Source organism: Glycine soja, chromosome 7, assembly GCF_004193775.1.
Source record: "Glycine soja cultivar W05 chromosome 7, ASM419377v2, whole genome shotgun sequence".
NCBI lineage: Eukaryota > Viridiplantae > Streptophyta > Magnoliopsida > Fabales > Fabaceae > Glycine > Glycine soja.
Window position 1 is genome coordinate 13,072,354 of NC_041008.1, and position 14,102 is coordinate 13,086,455.

Sequence of the window (14,102 nt, forward strand, 5' to 3'; positions counted from 1 at the left end):
ACTGTGTTCATGTCCTCTTCTGCAGTCCCTCTTTTAACTTTTAACTACTCTCCCATTCTCTATTCTCAATCTTTGTGTCAACAGATCTTTCTCACTATCGCAACCCATATAAGATCCACGGGCTAATACCCCAAGCCCTAAAAATCCCCATGGATAAACCTCCGTTGCATCCAATGTCACTACACTAAAAAATAAAACCATACAGAGTAAAAATGCTTAGAGTATGATAAACATCCACCCCATTTTGGAGTAAATAGATTATGGTAGACAGAGAGAAAAAAATAAGAAAAACAATTAATTACAAAAATTATAAGTATAATATTTAATGTGATACGAAAAATAAAAAAATAGATAAAGATAAAATAAATAAGCAAATGAATATATATATTTATAATTTTTGTAACGATATATGATAAGATCCAACAATATAGTGCAAACTTTTGTGATTGCATGCCCCTCCCCAAATTAAATCAACAATAATCGTTAGCTTTTCCAACCCTGGGGCCCAAAACTTGCCATAAGTGTCGACGACAACATTCAAAAAGCAATTAGACGCAAAACTAGCCACAAGCATTTCTCTTAAATTATTTTCCTATTGCCCAATATACAAATTAATGTGGTAGAGAACGTGCATAATAAAAAACATAGCAGGTCACCACTCCTTTTGATTGTATTACCGAGAGTGCCCCATAACTAAATTATCGAGTTCCTTAATTTGAAACAAGACAGGGTTAATTTTGGTACGAGGGGTTTCAATCCCCATGCCACCATTTGTGTATATATTCGACTCCATCTAACGGTGGAAATGGAGGTCGCATGTATAACGAGTTGGGTTTCTTGTCTCCATTCATATAGGCCTAAAGATACTATTGGTTGGGCAAAAATCTCAGTTCTTCCAATTTTCTTTGGATGGAAGACTCGTGGCAGAATTGGATTTCTTCTTTGGTAATGAGACACTAATTAAAAATAATAATTTCTATTTTATATTTTATTGTATGAATGTGATGATCATTGATTTCTCTACAATACATAGATAATCTTTTTTTTTTCTTTAACCCTTCTATTTGGTGTTTTCCCGTTGTGTTGTTATAGGAAATGGGTGACGACAATTCCAATGGTCAATCTCACATTAACTCACTTGATCAGGATAAGCTCCTCACTGGGATTGTCCTAGAGCCAGAGCCACCAAATTTCTCATTTCATCAAAGTGTCCACCACCACCACTCTTCTACCATGTCACAAAATAATCATCATCATAGTAATAACAATGTTTTGGTTCCCACCACAAGCACCATGGGAAGTAGTACCTTATCCTATGATGAGGATGCAAGCTTTGATGAGAGGCATGGCAAAATGCTCAAGTGTAATAGCTCAAACTCCATCACTATTTCTCAAGATATTGTTGCCAATTCACAGATACCATCCAAATCTACCTTCATTTTGTCCTTTGAAAACTCAACTGTGGAACCTGCTCTCCATGATAGACCTAATTATAACAATTCCCCTAAGCATTTTGAGGCCACATGTTCTTCCCTTTTGAGCTCAGAAATAACACTCAACAGTGACTATATCATCACTAAATCAGAGGCCAAGCAAGGTGCCAAGAAGCATAGAACCTCGTCTGAGATCAAAGATCACATAATGGCTGAGAGAAAAAGGAGACGGGAACTCACTGAGAGATTCATTGCACTCTCTGCCACCATACCCGGATTGAAGAAGGTGTGTTCTACAATTTCACAATTCATGTGTTAATAAGTCCTAGCTAGATTCATAATTAATCAAGAAAAATTTAATCCTCCTAATTATTTTATTACATTTTTTTCTCGCAATACACATATATTTTCTCAATCTCCCAATTGCATTATTTTCTTAAAATTTATTTATAGTTTAAAAATAAATAAATAAATAAATAAATAATACGTACACTCACATCACGAACAATTAATATAAGTATATGTTTAAGTGAGTGTTTATAAAATTAATTTTGAAAGTCAATTTTGAATAAAAATTAATTTTAAAATGAAATAATAAAATTCATAAATATAATAAAAAATTGTTTTAAGTTTTTTCTCATCCGTAGGTATTGAAAGTTGTTTTAACTCTAGCGTTAATTGTAATTTTGTAAAAATTAATTTTAAAGTTGTTTTAACTCTAGCTTTAATAAAAAATTCTTTTATTTAATTTCTCAATCATCAAACATCTGATCTTAATTGTGATTTTGTACCTAAAATTATCGTAAGTGTGCTTTAACTTGGTTTTGAAGTGCATCTTCTGGTTTGTTGTGCTGTATAATACTAGTAATTATCTTAAAATATCAGGGTGTTTTTTTTATTTTTTTTTACAAAACTTCTATTTTTGTTTTTACAATAAACCTCTATTAAACTCTAGAAATTTCCACAAAATTATGTGGAACTGTTGCATGATTGTAACATTTTGTATTAGCACGCAGGCAATAATCAGACAGCGGTAGCAAGAACCGGTTCATTGTTTGATGACTAGCATATTCAAACAGTCGTATATTATTACAGTACATCTTAGCATTTAATGTGCTAATATGTACAAGCATGTGTATATGCATGGAAATATTTACTTTTTACAAGTAAGATAGTTTTTGAATTTTTATAATTTTAGAAAGAGAGAAATGTCAGTAAGACAGTAACGTATTTCTTAATTTCAGTTAAAATTCATTTAAAAACTATAAATTAAGAGTGAGACTTAAGATTTATAAAGTTTTGTAATTTCAAACAAATTTTTCATAATAATAGAATGAGTTAGAAAATTTCTTACTAACATTTATATTTAATTGAATGTTTTTAATAATTGATATATATTAAGAAGATGATAACACACAAATAAAGGTACTAATATATAGCATAATGTTCAGTACATATAAATTAACATTTAAATAATAAAAGTGCATGTAGAGGACTGATTCCATGCATTGGATCTCAAGAACTAATTAAACCGAACATGATGGAAAGAGAAATTGTACAAAAGCTCCCTTGTGTTGGAATGAAAGCATGGCCACTGTGGCAGAAAAAAAGCTGTCTATCTCAATTTTAAAACATGTTTACAGCACTTTTTCAGACCACAATTTTCTACAGTGTTTGCTGCACTTTTTGCACCTTTTCAGCAAAGCTTTCTGCATCCTGGCCTGTTCAACCAGACCAGCTTACTTTTTTCTTTCTACCTTGCATCATTATCATCATCATCATATTATAAGTGTTATGTTAATGTATAATTTGGTAGAGTGAAATGAAATAATGAAGTATTTGAATTAAAATAATATAATAAAGGTGTAAGACTTGCTATATTTTTTTTTAAAAAAATTCTCTTCTTATTCATGTCAGTGAAGTAAGACGAAGGGTTTGTAACTTTTGTATTTCATGCATGCTTTATATTAGTTGTTTTACATATTAGAAAGTACTATGATACTCATTACTTAGCATAATAATGAGTAAAAGCTTTACGTAGTTCACTATTATCCTCGTGAAACTCTGGAACCTTTTATAATTTCATTATGAACTCTTTTTCGTTATTTTTTATCAGTACCTTTTCATTAATTTATGTAATTAATATTATATATTACTTCCTTTTTTTGTCCATCACAAATAGTAACTCTAGTAGTTTTAATTATGAAGAGAATAATAGTTTGAAGTTTGAACGTTGAAATAACTATGAAATTGAAGGAATAGTTTTGACATGTTTAAAGGTAGAAATATAGATATGTAGTATTTTCTCACATTTCAACATACGAGTTACACCACGTGCTTATTCATAGGCTTTACAAATTTGTAGTATTTAAACAGCACATAAAAGTCTCCAAATGACACAACTAGACTAGACATGTTATATTTGTATATTTTTTGAAAAACAAAATTGCGTCATAAATAAAACAATGCATTAGTCAAACCGTAATTTTGTTTGGATTCGTGTGTATAGCCTAAGTTTATTAATTGCACATTTTTTATATAAATTTTATTATAACAAGTTTGCATATAATTACATAACTTTATAAATATGATCGATATATAGACAGACAAGGCCTATATACTTCGGGAAGCTATCACATATATGAAACAACTTCAAGAGAGAGTGAAAGAGCTAGAGAATGAGAACAAGAGGAAAACAACATATTCAAGAATATTCATCAAGAAATCCCAAGTGTGCTCAAGAGAAGAAGCCACATCATCATGTGAAACCAACTCTTATAGATCCACGCCACCACTACCTCAAGTTGAAGCAAGGGTGTTGGAAAATGAAGTTCTCATTGGAATCCACTGCCAGAAACAAAAGGATATTGTGCTCAAAATCATGGCATTGCTTCAAAGTTTCCATCTCTCTCTTGCTAGTAGTAGTGTATTGCCATTCGGGACTTCCACACTAAAAGTTACAATCATTGCCCAGGTAAACAATAATGATAATATTTCATTTTCCTGGCAATCGACATTTTTAGAAAAGAAAATTGTTAGTAATATATTTCTTTAATATGTTTTTTATTATTAGATAAAATTTATTAAAAATAATATATTGTGATTTGAATCCTCTGCGGGAAAGACTTCTCTAGCCTCTATATCTTAATTTCTCTATTTTTTTTCTCTTCAATTTTCTATATCTATCTTTCCATTCACTTTGTGCTTCTCCTTTTGATTTTCTTAGCTAAAGAAGATAGAAGATAGAGGAGAATCTATTTTGAAAGATTTGTTGAATCCGTATCTTAGAATTTAATAAGCCTCATGATTTTATAAATTTTAATTAACAGTAAGTGTTTATTGGAGAATGTGATACTAAGTTACTAACACTTTTCTTTTAATCAAACTTAAACATTTAGGAGAATGGATATAATTTCTTTTTATAAATATTCAGACTTACATATCTTTCTCTAAAGAAAGATGGATATAATTTCTTTTTTACATAAAAAGTTTAAGTGCATGAAATTCTAACATGAGAATATCTATATATATTCTCCATATGTATGTACAGTGTATAACAATTTGATATTCTAAATTACTTTATCTATCTTGCAGATGGGCGACAAATACGGTATGGCAGTCAATGATCTAGTAAAAACACTGAGGCAAGATCTCTTGAAGTCACATGACATTCAAAAGTCATATTCCAAAGAGTGCCAAATATAATATGCAATTGTTTATGGAGAGTGAGGTTTGCAGAAATTTTAGTTTGGCTTCTTAAATTTCAACAAGAAAAAAAAGATGAGGATTTGTTTGCAATGAAATTGAACCTCATAATGTATTAAGGTATGCACAACACTTATTAATTATGAGGAAAATTAGTGTTTTTTAGATGAACTTAAAGGAAAGAGTGAAAATGGCTATTGTTAAAGAACACACTGCAAATAACTTGTTCAATTCTACCACATTAGAAAATACTATAAATAGGATTTTTAAAATAATTATTACAATTTTTTTTATTAACCAAAAGTATATTATATATATATATATATATATATATATATGAAGGGAATAAAAGGTAGCAGTGGCATCCTAAGAATTTCAACCAGACTTTAAAGATTCCAAGTTACAGAAGGAAAGGACACCATGATCTCCATTCCCTACATAATTAGCCCTTCCTAAAGCTTCATTCTCCCTCCCCAAGATACAACAAAATAACGCTCACTGCACCCCAATACAACATAAGAAAGAAAAATATCACAACAGATTTCCCTTCTTGCACAAAACAGGATCTGTTGCCCAAGCAATCCATGATGATGAAAAAGTCTTATCCTTTGCAGTTAACCACATCCAAGATGTCATCTTAATAAGCTCTATAGTCTTCTCCACATCAATTGTTTCTGAGAAGCCAAATACTCCATATATACCGCTGCACACCAAGACGCCTTCCAGCATTGATATATCTTGAGATTCTCCCCTTGGATAGAATGTTGCATGGAGTTTCTTCGAGGATCTCTCTTCATGATAAGTTATCTGAATACCAGCCCATTGGTAGCACTTACTCCATACATCTCTCGAGAATTGGCAGTTGAAAAATAGATGTTGTGACGTTTCATCTTGTTGGGCATAGAACATATAGAGTTTCAAGCCAAAAGATAAGGTGCATGCATATTGGGAATTGAATTTTTATCACTAAGGTTTAAGTAGCTTAAATGCAAAGTGGAAGATTACATTTTACTAGATGAACCTTAGTTGAATGGATGTATTGAAAGTTGTTTTGTTTTAACTTCCAAGAGAACTTATTTATTATAGTTGGTGACAATCTTCATTATAAATAGAGAATAAATTTAGTCGAAAAATAACACACAAAGAGAGAGAGTGTGAGAAGAGAGATTCTGAAACAAATTCGCTTTGTTGTGAGAAAAGTGTCTTTGTGTGAGAGTGTTATCATTTTTTGTAACCATCGAGTAGGATACTCCGATTTGTAGAGTGATACACTATTTGGGATGAGTTACAATCTTGTAATCATTTTTGTGATAGTGAAATATTTTTTGAGACGATTTCGTGGACATAAGCAAGAAGTGTCAAACCACGTTAAATTCTTGTGTTTGTTATTATTTTTCCTATGGTGTAATCTTTGTGTGTGTTCTCACAATCCTTTGTGGGTGTGAGTAATTTTGTTTGTGTGAGCGTTGATTACCCAACAGTGGTATCAAAGTTATGGCCAGAAACACACAAAGGTCTTGATTAGGTGTGGTGTGTCATTATTTTCTCTTATTTCTTAAACCCTTTTTGCACCATTTTAATTACTAATTAGTCTTAATTGTCAAATTAATTTGGCAGTTTTATTACTTGGGCTCATTAAGCTATTTTGATGTTTTCAATCTAATTTTAGGAACAAATGAAGCATTGGGCTTAATCCGGATTTTGGTCGTGGACTTAAAGAGGGCAAATAAAACAACGTTTACCTTAAATAATTTTAAATTAGGAGATTGCAATTTCATTTTATATTGTTCAGTGTTTATTTTGTTTTGGGCCAGAATAATGTAATAGGGCCCAGTGACTCTGAGTGACCCTTATATATAGTAGCCTTGGGATTCGTGTAAAGGCTATTCTGTTAAGCTATCATTTAGAGCATATAGGGTTTTACGTTTTTGAGCTTATTGTTACTGTTCACGTAATGCACTTTTCCATTCTCTGCTTCTAATTGCAATTTCATTTTTATTTCTTCTTCTGCCTTTAGTTTCATTTACGTTTTTGTTTGAGTTTCATTCTCGTTTCTATTTCTAGTTTCATTTACATTTCTGCCTTTAGCTTCAATTGCGTTTTTTGATTTTGGTTGAAATTATAGAAGGCTAAATTTCTAGTGTTGTTTCCTTCTGAGGATGAAGCTTAACTCTCTTCGAGGTTCTGTTTATAATGTAGTTTCCTGACAGTTTTCCCTTCACCAATTAACCCACATGCGTTCTTTTAATTTGTGCACGCTTCGTGTTCGATTAATTGGCTCTGTGCTTAAATTGCGTTTGTGCTTAATGAACAAGGGGCTAATTGGTGTATGTGTTGCTTAATCACATATTGACAGCCCTAAATTGATTTTTGCTTAGTAAATTAAAATAGGGTTGGATTATGTGGTTAACTGTTAGGGACGAATTCTTCATAACCTAGGACAAGAGAATGGCTTCTGAACCAGAGGAAACAACACGTTTTTACTATTATCAATTTCGTATTTCAGTTCGCTTGTTCTTTAATTCACACAACAAACAACCCCCCCCCCATTGTTACTGTTACTACTAGTATATTATGAACAATTTTTTTATCATTGCTCATTGGGAAATGACCTAGGATCACTTCCTAGTTACTGCATTTTAATGTTTATTTGATTCGGATACGGCCTCGATCAAATTTGGCATCGTTGCCGGGGAGCAGTGTCCAAAGGTTCATAATTCATGCTTTATGTCTAGTTGTTTTATGCTTTCATGTTGTGTTAGTGTTGTGTTAGTATTGTGTTAGTGTGTTTAGAGTCTTGTTATTTTGTTTAGTGTGATGTTTTGTTTTAGTTTTTTTATTCAGCGCTTCCCCTGTTTCAGCTTTTGTGTTTTGCTGTGAATAGTTCATTGCGACGGATTTAGCGACCACTTTTGCTGAACTGGGACACAGGGTAGTAGTGGAAATCCCTTAGCAACGAATTTTAGAGACCACCCTTGCTTAATTAATTGAGATTTTTTGTTTTGGTAGCTAGAGTTATTATTTTTGGCTGAATTTTTTTGTAGAAAATAGTTGGAGCCCTTAGTTTGGTCAGATTTGAAAGTTCCCAAAAAGTAGCAAATTTGATTTTTGTCAAAACTTCAAATGGCCATAACTTTTGCTCCAGTTATTAGAATCGCTATTATTATATATGTATTTGGGGTAGAAAAAAATTCCCCCTGCCATGGCAGCCGCCTGAGGTCTCCTTATTCCAAAAATTGCGATTCCATCAAAAGTTTTTATTTTCCAAGTATTATTCTCTTATTTTTCTTAACTTATCATTTTTAGCTTCTATAGTTAGACTTTGAATTTTCGTTTGAATTTTTTTGTGCTATCTTCTCATCATTTTATAAGGTTGCTCACAAAATTTCAAGTCATTTGGATATCATTTAATGGTAGTTGTAGTTCAAACCTACACTGTTACTTGCATAAGAAGGCAACTAGTTGTGTGTATGTTGAATGTAGTGTATGACTAGAGGCAATCCATTTGACTTACAACCCTTTGATCCTGAGATAGATAGGACATTTCATAGATTAGTTAGACATCATTTTATACCTTTTGAGCATCATGAGCATTTTGTTACTGGAGAGTCTGTGCATTTTGTTATTGGTGATTTTGAACATCCTGATTTTGAGCATTATAATTTTGAACATTCTGAGAACATGGCACAACCTCCACCCCGTGAGAGAACTCTAAGGGAAATGGTTGCACTTGATTTCACCTACGAAAGCTTGTGCATCCAATACCCTGATGAGGATGTCCAATATGTTCTTAAAACCGGACTGATCCATTTGCTTCAAAAGTTTCATGGCCTTGCAGGTGAAGACCCACACAAACACCTGAAAGAATTTCATATTGTCTGCTCCACCATGAAACCACCAGATGTCCAGGAGGATCACATATTTCTGAAGGCCTTTCCTCATTCTTTAGAGGGAGTGACAAAGGACTGACTATATTACCTTGTTCCAAGGTCCATCACGAGCTGAGATGACCTCAAGAGAGTATTCCTAGAAAAAAATTTCCTTGCTTCCAGGACCACGACCATCAGAAAGGATATTTCAGGCATTAGACAACTCAGTGGAGAGATCCTATATGAATACTGGGAGAGATTTAAAAAATTATGCGCCAGTTGCCCTCACCACCAGATTTCTGAGTGTGACATCTTGGAATTTCTACCCGAAATTTCTGTAAATATTACATTTAAATAATTAATAAAATATATTATTCAGTGTATAATTATATATATATATATATATATATATATATATATATATATATTTATATATATTCTTGGTAGAAATATGTACATTGGGGGAAAATACGCAGGTTAGACTAATTAACGAAGAGTAACCCGTAATTAGACGGTTATGAATTAATTCACAATTAATTAGTCTAAAAATTATCATTTTGCATGCAACTAATAATTAAACAAAACCAACCTCTGAACCACGCTCAGGGCCTCATTCTAAGCATTTTGATATATATATATATATATATATATATATATATTGTTTACCTTTGAAAACGGGTCCCGACAGGTGCAGAGAAACGCGAAGAACTGGAACCGGGGAGATAGCATGCAAATCGAGGCAAGATTTCAGCATAAAAAAAGGTCCAGATTTTTCTTCTCTTATGGCTGAGCACGTGGTCAAAGTCAAATTAAAGGTGGGCCCTTTTTGCTCCAATCACAAAATTGCATGTGGAAATGCAATTAAAAAGGAAAAGAAAAAGAAAAAAAATGTTAAAAGCAAGACCTTCTCTCTCTTTCCTCCAGAAATTTCCAGCCTCTTCTCCTTCTTCCCCTACATTTTCTTCTTGCTCCTCCATCACCATTGTTAGCCTTCTTCAAGCTTCAAATTCTTCTTCAATTCCACACAAAATTTCAAGCTAAAGCTATTTTTGGAGCCTAGGAACCTACCTCTACATCAAGGGACCTTCAATTCCAGGTAAGGGTGAACTTTTTCTCACTTGAAATCTGAGGGTGTTGGGTTCTTGGGAGCTATAATGGGTAGTTCTACTAGGTTATCGCATTTAGGTAGTTGTTTGTGAAGGAAATTGTTGTAAATCATGCTAAAACTTGATATGTTTAATTTAAGCAAAACTGCCCATGTTGATTGATGGTTAAATGATGATGTTTTGATGTTTATGTATGCTTAAAATGCAGTTAGTAAACTGGTAGAGAAGATTGGTAGAGTTAGCTTAGAGTTAAATGTGAGGAAGGTAGTGTTGTAGGTGGAAAAGTGTGAGATTTTGAGGTTTAGAAGGCCAAATTTGGTGTTAGTGGAAATCTGAGTTTGAAGAGAGTTGATTCGAATTTAGAATGTCAATTAGGACTTATAGGGAAGCTTAGTGAGAGCAAATGAGAAAAATTAGTAGTAAATGTGAAAAGAGAGTCATTTATAGTGTAAATTGAGTGTTGAGAGGTCCAATTTTGAATAGGTGGAGATTTTACTCTAAAATCAGTTTGGCCAAGTCTAATTCAATGTTATAGACTTGATGAAGATGAGAGTTTACCCCAAAATCACCCAATTAAAATTTTCACCTTTCAAACCTTGAAAACTCACTAAATTTTGTTGGTTTTGGATACCTATATATGATTTACCTTTTTTTGAGGTTTGTAATTAGTTTGAACATGATTTATACATGGTTTAGGACTTGTAGGATCAAATTTGAGTGGAATTGGATGTATATAAGTTAGATTTTAAAAATCTGCAAAATTATGTAGAAAAGTTGTCAAATTATACAGAAAATTCGATTGTGCAGTACCAGTTTTCACTGTCACGGTAAAAAATTTATATCTCGCGTTCAAGACATTCTTTTACATATTTCAACGATCAAAACTTATATTTCTGTATTAGGAACCTTCAGTTAAAATTTCAAAGCAATCCAACGGTTAACGAATCAGGGATGGGGACTTTACTGAAGTATGTTTGTAGGAAAAACCCATTGAAATTTGAGTGAATCTTGAGTAAAAATTTCTGATGCCAATCTGGTTTTTTTCATGGTAGTTTCATTTCAAATTGAATTGTATTGGTTCCCAAGGACACTATTAAGTCTTGTGGATGTGTGTATTGAATTGATTGATGGTGAGGATGAGAGTAATCCGAGAGAGAAACCAGAAGAGACTACAACTATAAGAGATGATGCATTGTGGTGGTTGACAATGTTAAGGCTTGGAGGGATTGATGGAAACCCGGTGCTAAGAGGAACGAGGAGAAGAACTACGTACGCGTACATGAACTCAAATTAAAGGTGGGCAACTGGGGATGGTGTGCTTATGCCTGGGCTTGTGGAAATGGAATATTTGCTTTGCGCCATCGCCCGACCGCCACCTAGTACCACATATGATGGGTGTCCTAAAATCCAATAAACTCTGTGTGAGAAAGTGTGGAAGAGTCAGTCTTCCAACTTTTATTAGTTGACCACAGAGTGGTACCTGAGGATATATCGCGGGGGTCAGGAGACCTTGGGGACGTTAGGTGGGGTGCTATTGCCCAAAACCAAGCTTGATCAATCCCAACCCAACCCGGGCATAGTCAGCCAGTGAGAACCTCTGATGTACCTCAGCAGGCGAGCTCCTGGCAGTCAACCAATAAAAGAGCAAAAGTCCATGAGGCAGGGAGGCTTACGTGGCAACTGGCCAGCTAACTATCTTGGAAATAATTATTTGAAAAATTCCCTCTGGTAATCAATTACAAGACTTGTGTAATCGATTACAGGTTTTAAAATTTAAATCAAAATGTTTAGTAACTGATGGTAATCGATTACCATTTATGTGTAATCGATTACACAGTGTAAAATTTAAATTCCAATTTGTAATGGCTGTTGTAAGTTGTTTTTGGCCATTGGTAATCGATTACATACTTTGGTAATCGATTACCAGAGAGTAAATCTCTTGAAAAAGACATTTTGACTGTACGCAGCAGTCATAGGTCGCATTGTATTGTTTGCCTGTGTAGTTAGATTTCTTGCGAAAGAGTCTACCCCCTTTCTTTTATCTCTTGTAGATCATGATGGCAGCGCAGCTGATCCGTGATCACGTCGTGATGAAGTGCCTAGAGGGTGTTTGGGAGACCCTCGAGGGCAACGAGAGGTGCCAATTCTGCGGCACAGTTCGACTCACTACTACATCGCTTGTACATCCGGAGCAACCCACATGCACACTTCATCAACCTGTGGAGTGGATACTACCTACGCTTACCCCATATCGACTAGTTGAGCCCATTCAATTGATAGAGGTGTCATCCTCTGAAGAGGATCCTGAAGGGGACCCAGAGGAGTCATCTCCTGAACCTGTTATGGATGCCCCTGACTTACCAGAGGATGATGAGGACCCACTTCCTAATGTTGATTCTCCAGAGGATATTATGCCAGCACCTGAGGCAGACTCTACAGAGGAGAGTGGTCCTGGAAGGATGGAGAATAGCGACGACTCTTCATCACAGCAGACAACTCCTTAGATTAAGCGTATATACTTTTGTGGGTGGGTGTATCTAGTTCAGACTGCTAGGTTTACTCTTTTGATTTTTGGGTGGGTAGACCTCTTGTATAGAAATTTTGATGATTGTATATATTGTGGCTGAAGCCACCCCAGTTATTACCTTTGCTTTGGATGTCACTGTACTATTTTGCAAACTCCCATGTTTTGGACAGTTTTCGATGATGAAAACAATTATGTTTTATCTTGTTATTTAAAAAAAAAATGTTAATGAACTTTATTTGAAAAGAGTTTACCAAACACACCTTATTATTTCTCACGTGACGACCTAAAATGATGGCTAGTATTTTTAGAAAAAGAAAAATAGTTTGGAGGTTATGAGTGATCAAAAAGAAATGAATCCGAATAGAGTTGTGAACTCGCCACTCAGGACTCTATAGTGATAATTTTCCTTCTGAAATTAATTATCGTGAAATAAATAACAGTGCGAAAAATTTTCCCATGGTTTCTGCTATTTAATTTATTACTATTAAACCAGTCATTAATTTAGGGACGCCACACTGAGCAACTTCTTCTGCAATATTTTTATGAAGGACTCAGTAACAAGGAGAGAAGTATGATAGATGCTGCCAGTGGTGGAGCCCTTGGAGACATGACCCTTGCTGAAGCCAGGAATTTAATTGAGAAGATGGCTTCCAACTCCCAACAGTTTAGCGCCAGAAATGATGCTATAGTCATTCGAGGAGTGCATGAGGTAGCTACAAACTCATCTGCATCATCTGAAACTAAGAAGCTTGAAGATAAACTAAATGCCTTGGTTAACTTGGTAACCCAACTGGCCATGTATCAGAAATATGCACCTGTCGCAAGACTCTGTGGTTTATGCTCCTCTGCCGACCACCATACAGACCTTTGCCCCTCTGTGCTGCAATCTGGAGCAATTGAACAGCCTGAAGCATATGCTGCCAACATCTACAATAGACCTCCTCAACCTCAGCAGCAAAATCTGCCACAACAGAACAATTATGACCTCTCCAACAACAGGTACAATCCCGGGTGGAGGAATCATCCCAACCTTAGATGGTCAAGTCCTCCACAATAGCAGCAACAACAACAGCCTTATTTTCATAATGCTGCTGGCCCAAGCAGATCATACGTTCCTCCACCAATCCAGCACCAACAACAACAGCAACAACCACAACAGCCCCAGAAACAGCAAACAGTTGAGGCTCCTCCGCAACCTTCCCTCGAAGAACTTGTGAGGCAAATAATTATGCAAAACATGCAGTTTCAACAAGAGACCAGAGCCTCCATTCAGAGCTTAACTAATCAGATGGGACAATTGGCTACAGAGTTAAATCAACAACAGTCCCAGAATTCTGACAAGTTGCCTTCTCAATTTGTCCAGAATCCCAAAAATGTGAGTGCCATTTCATTGAGGTCGGGAAAGCAGTGTCAAGGACCTCAACCAGTAGAACCTTCCTCATCCGCAAATGAACCTGCCCAA

At 34.6% G+C, this 14,102-nt stretch overlaps 1 protein-coding gene and 1 non-coding gene across 2 annotated transcripts; one reads left to right on the forward strand and one right to left on the reverse strand.

The window, feature by feature from the left end:
• The first annotated feature begins 796 nt into the window (after positions 1–796).
• LOC114418787 (transcription factor bHLH18-like) lies at positions 797–5,309 on the forward strand. The gene is made up of 4 exons (XM_028384294.1): positions 797–945; positions 1,093–1,719; positions 4,036–4,407; positions 5,028–5,309. Exons 1-4 carry the CDS (start codon positions 910–912, stop codon positions 5,136–5,138), a joined length of 1,146 nt encoding a protein of 381 aa, XP_028240095.1. The 5' UTR covers positions 797–909; the 3' UTR covers positions 5,139–5,309.
• A 3,888-nt stretch (positions 5,310–9,197) lies between these two features.
• On the reverse strand, positions 9,198–9,304 carry LOC114420787. The gene has a single exon (XR_003668420.1). It is a non-coding gene; the product is annotated as a small nucleolar RNA R71 (small nucleolar RNA).
• Positions 9,305–14,102: the final 4,798 nt, after the last annotated feature.

Bases quoted from the DNA above. Each gene is read 5' to 3' on its own strand.
- LOC114418787 (XM_028384294.1), top strand. From the start codon at position 910: ATGGAAGACTCGTGGCAGAATTGGATTTCTTCTTTG. The intron at 946-1,092 runs GTAATGAGACAC...GTGTTGTTATAG, and splicing joins AGAATTGGATTTCTTCTTTG to GAAATGGGTGACGACAATTC. The intron at 1,720-4,035 runs GTGTGTTCTACA...ATCGATATATAG, and splicing joins CCATACCCGGATTGAAGAAG to ACAGACAAGGCCTATATACT.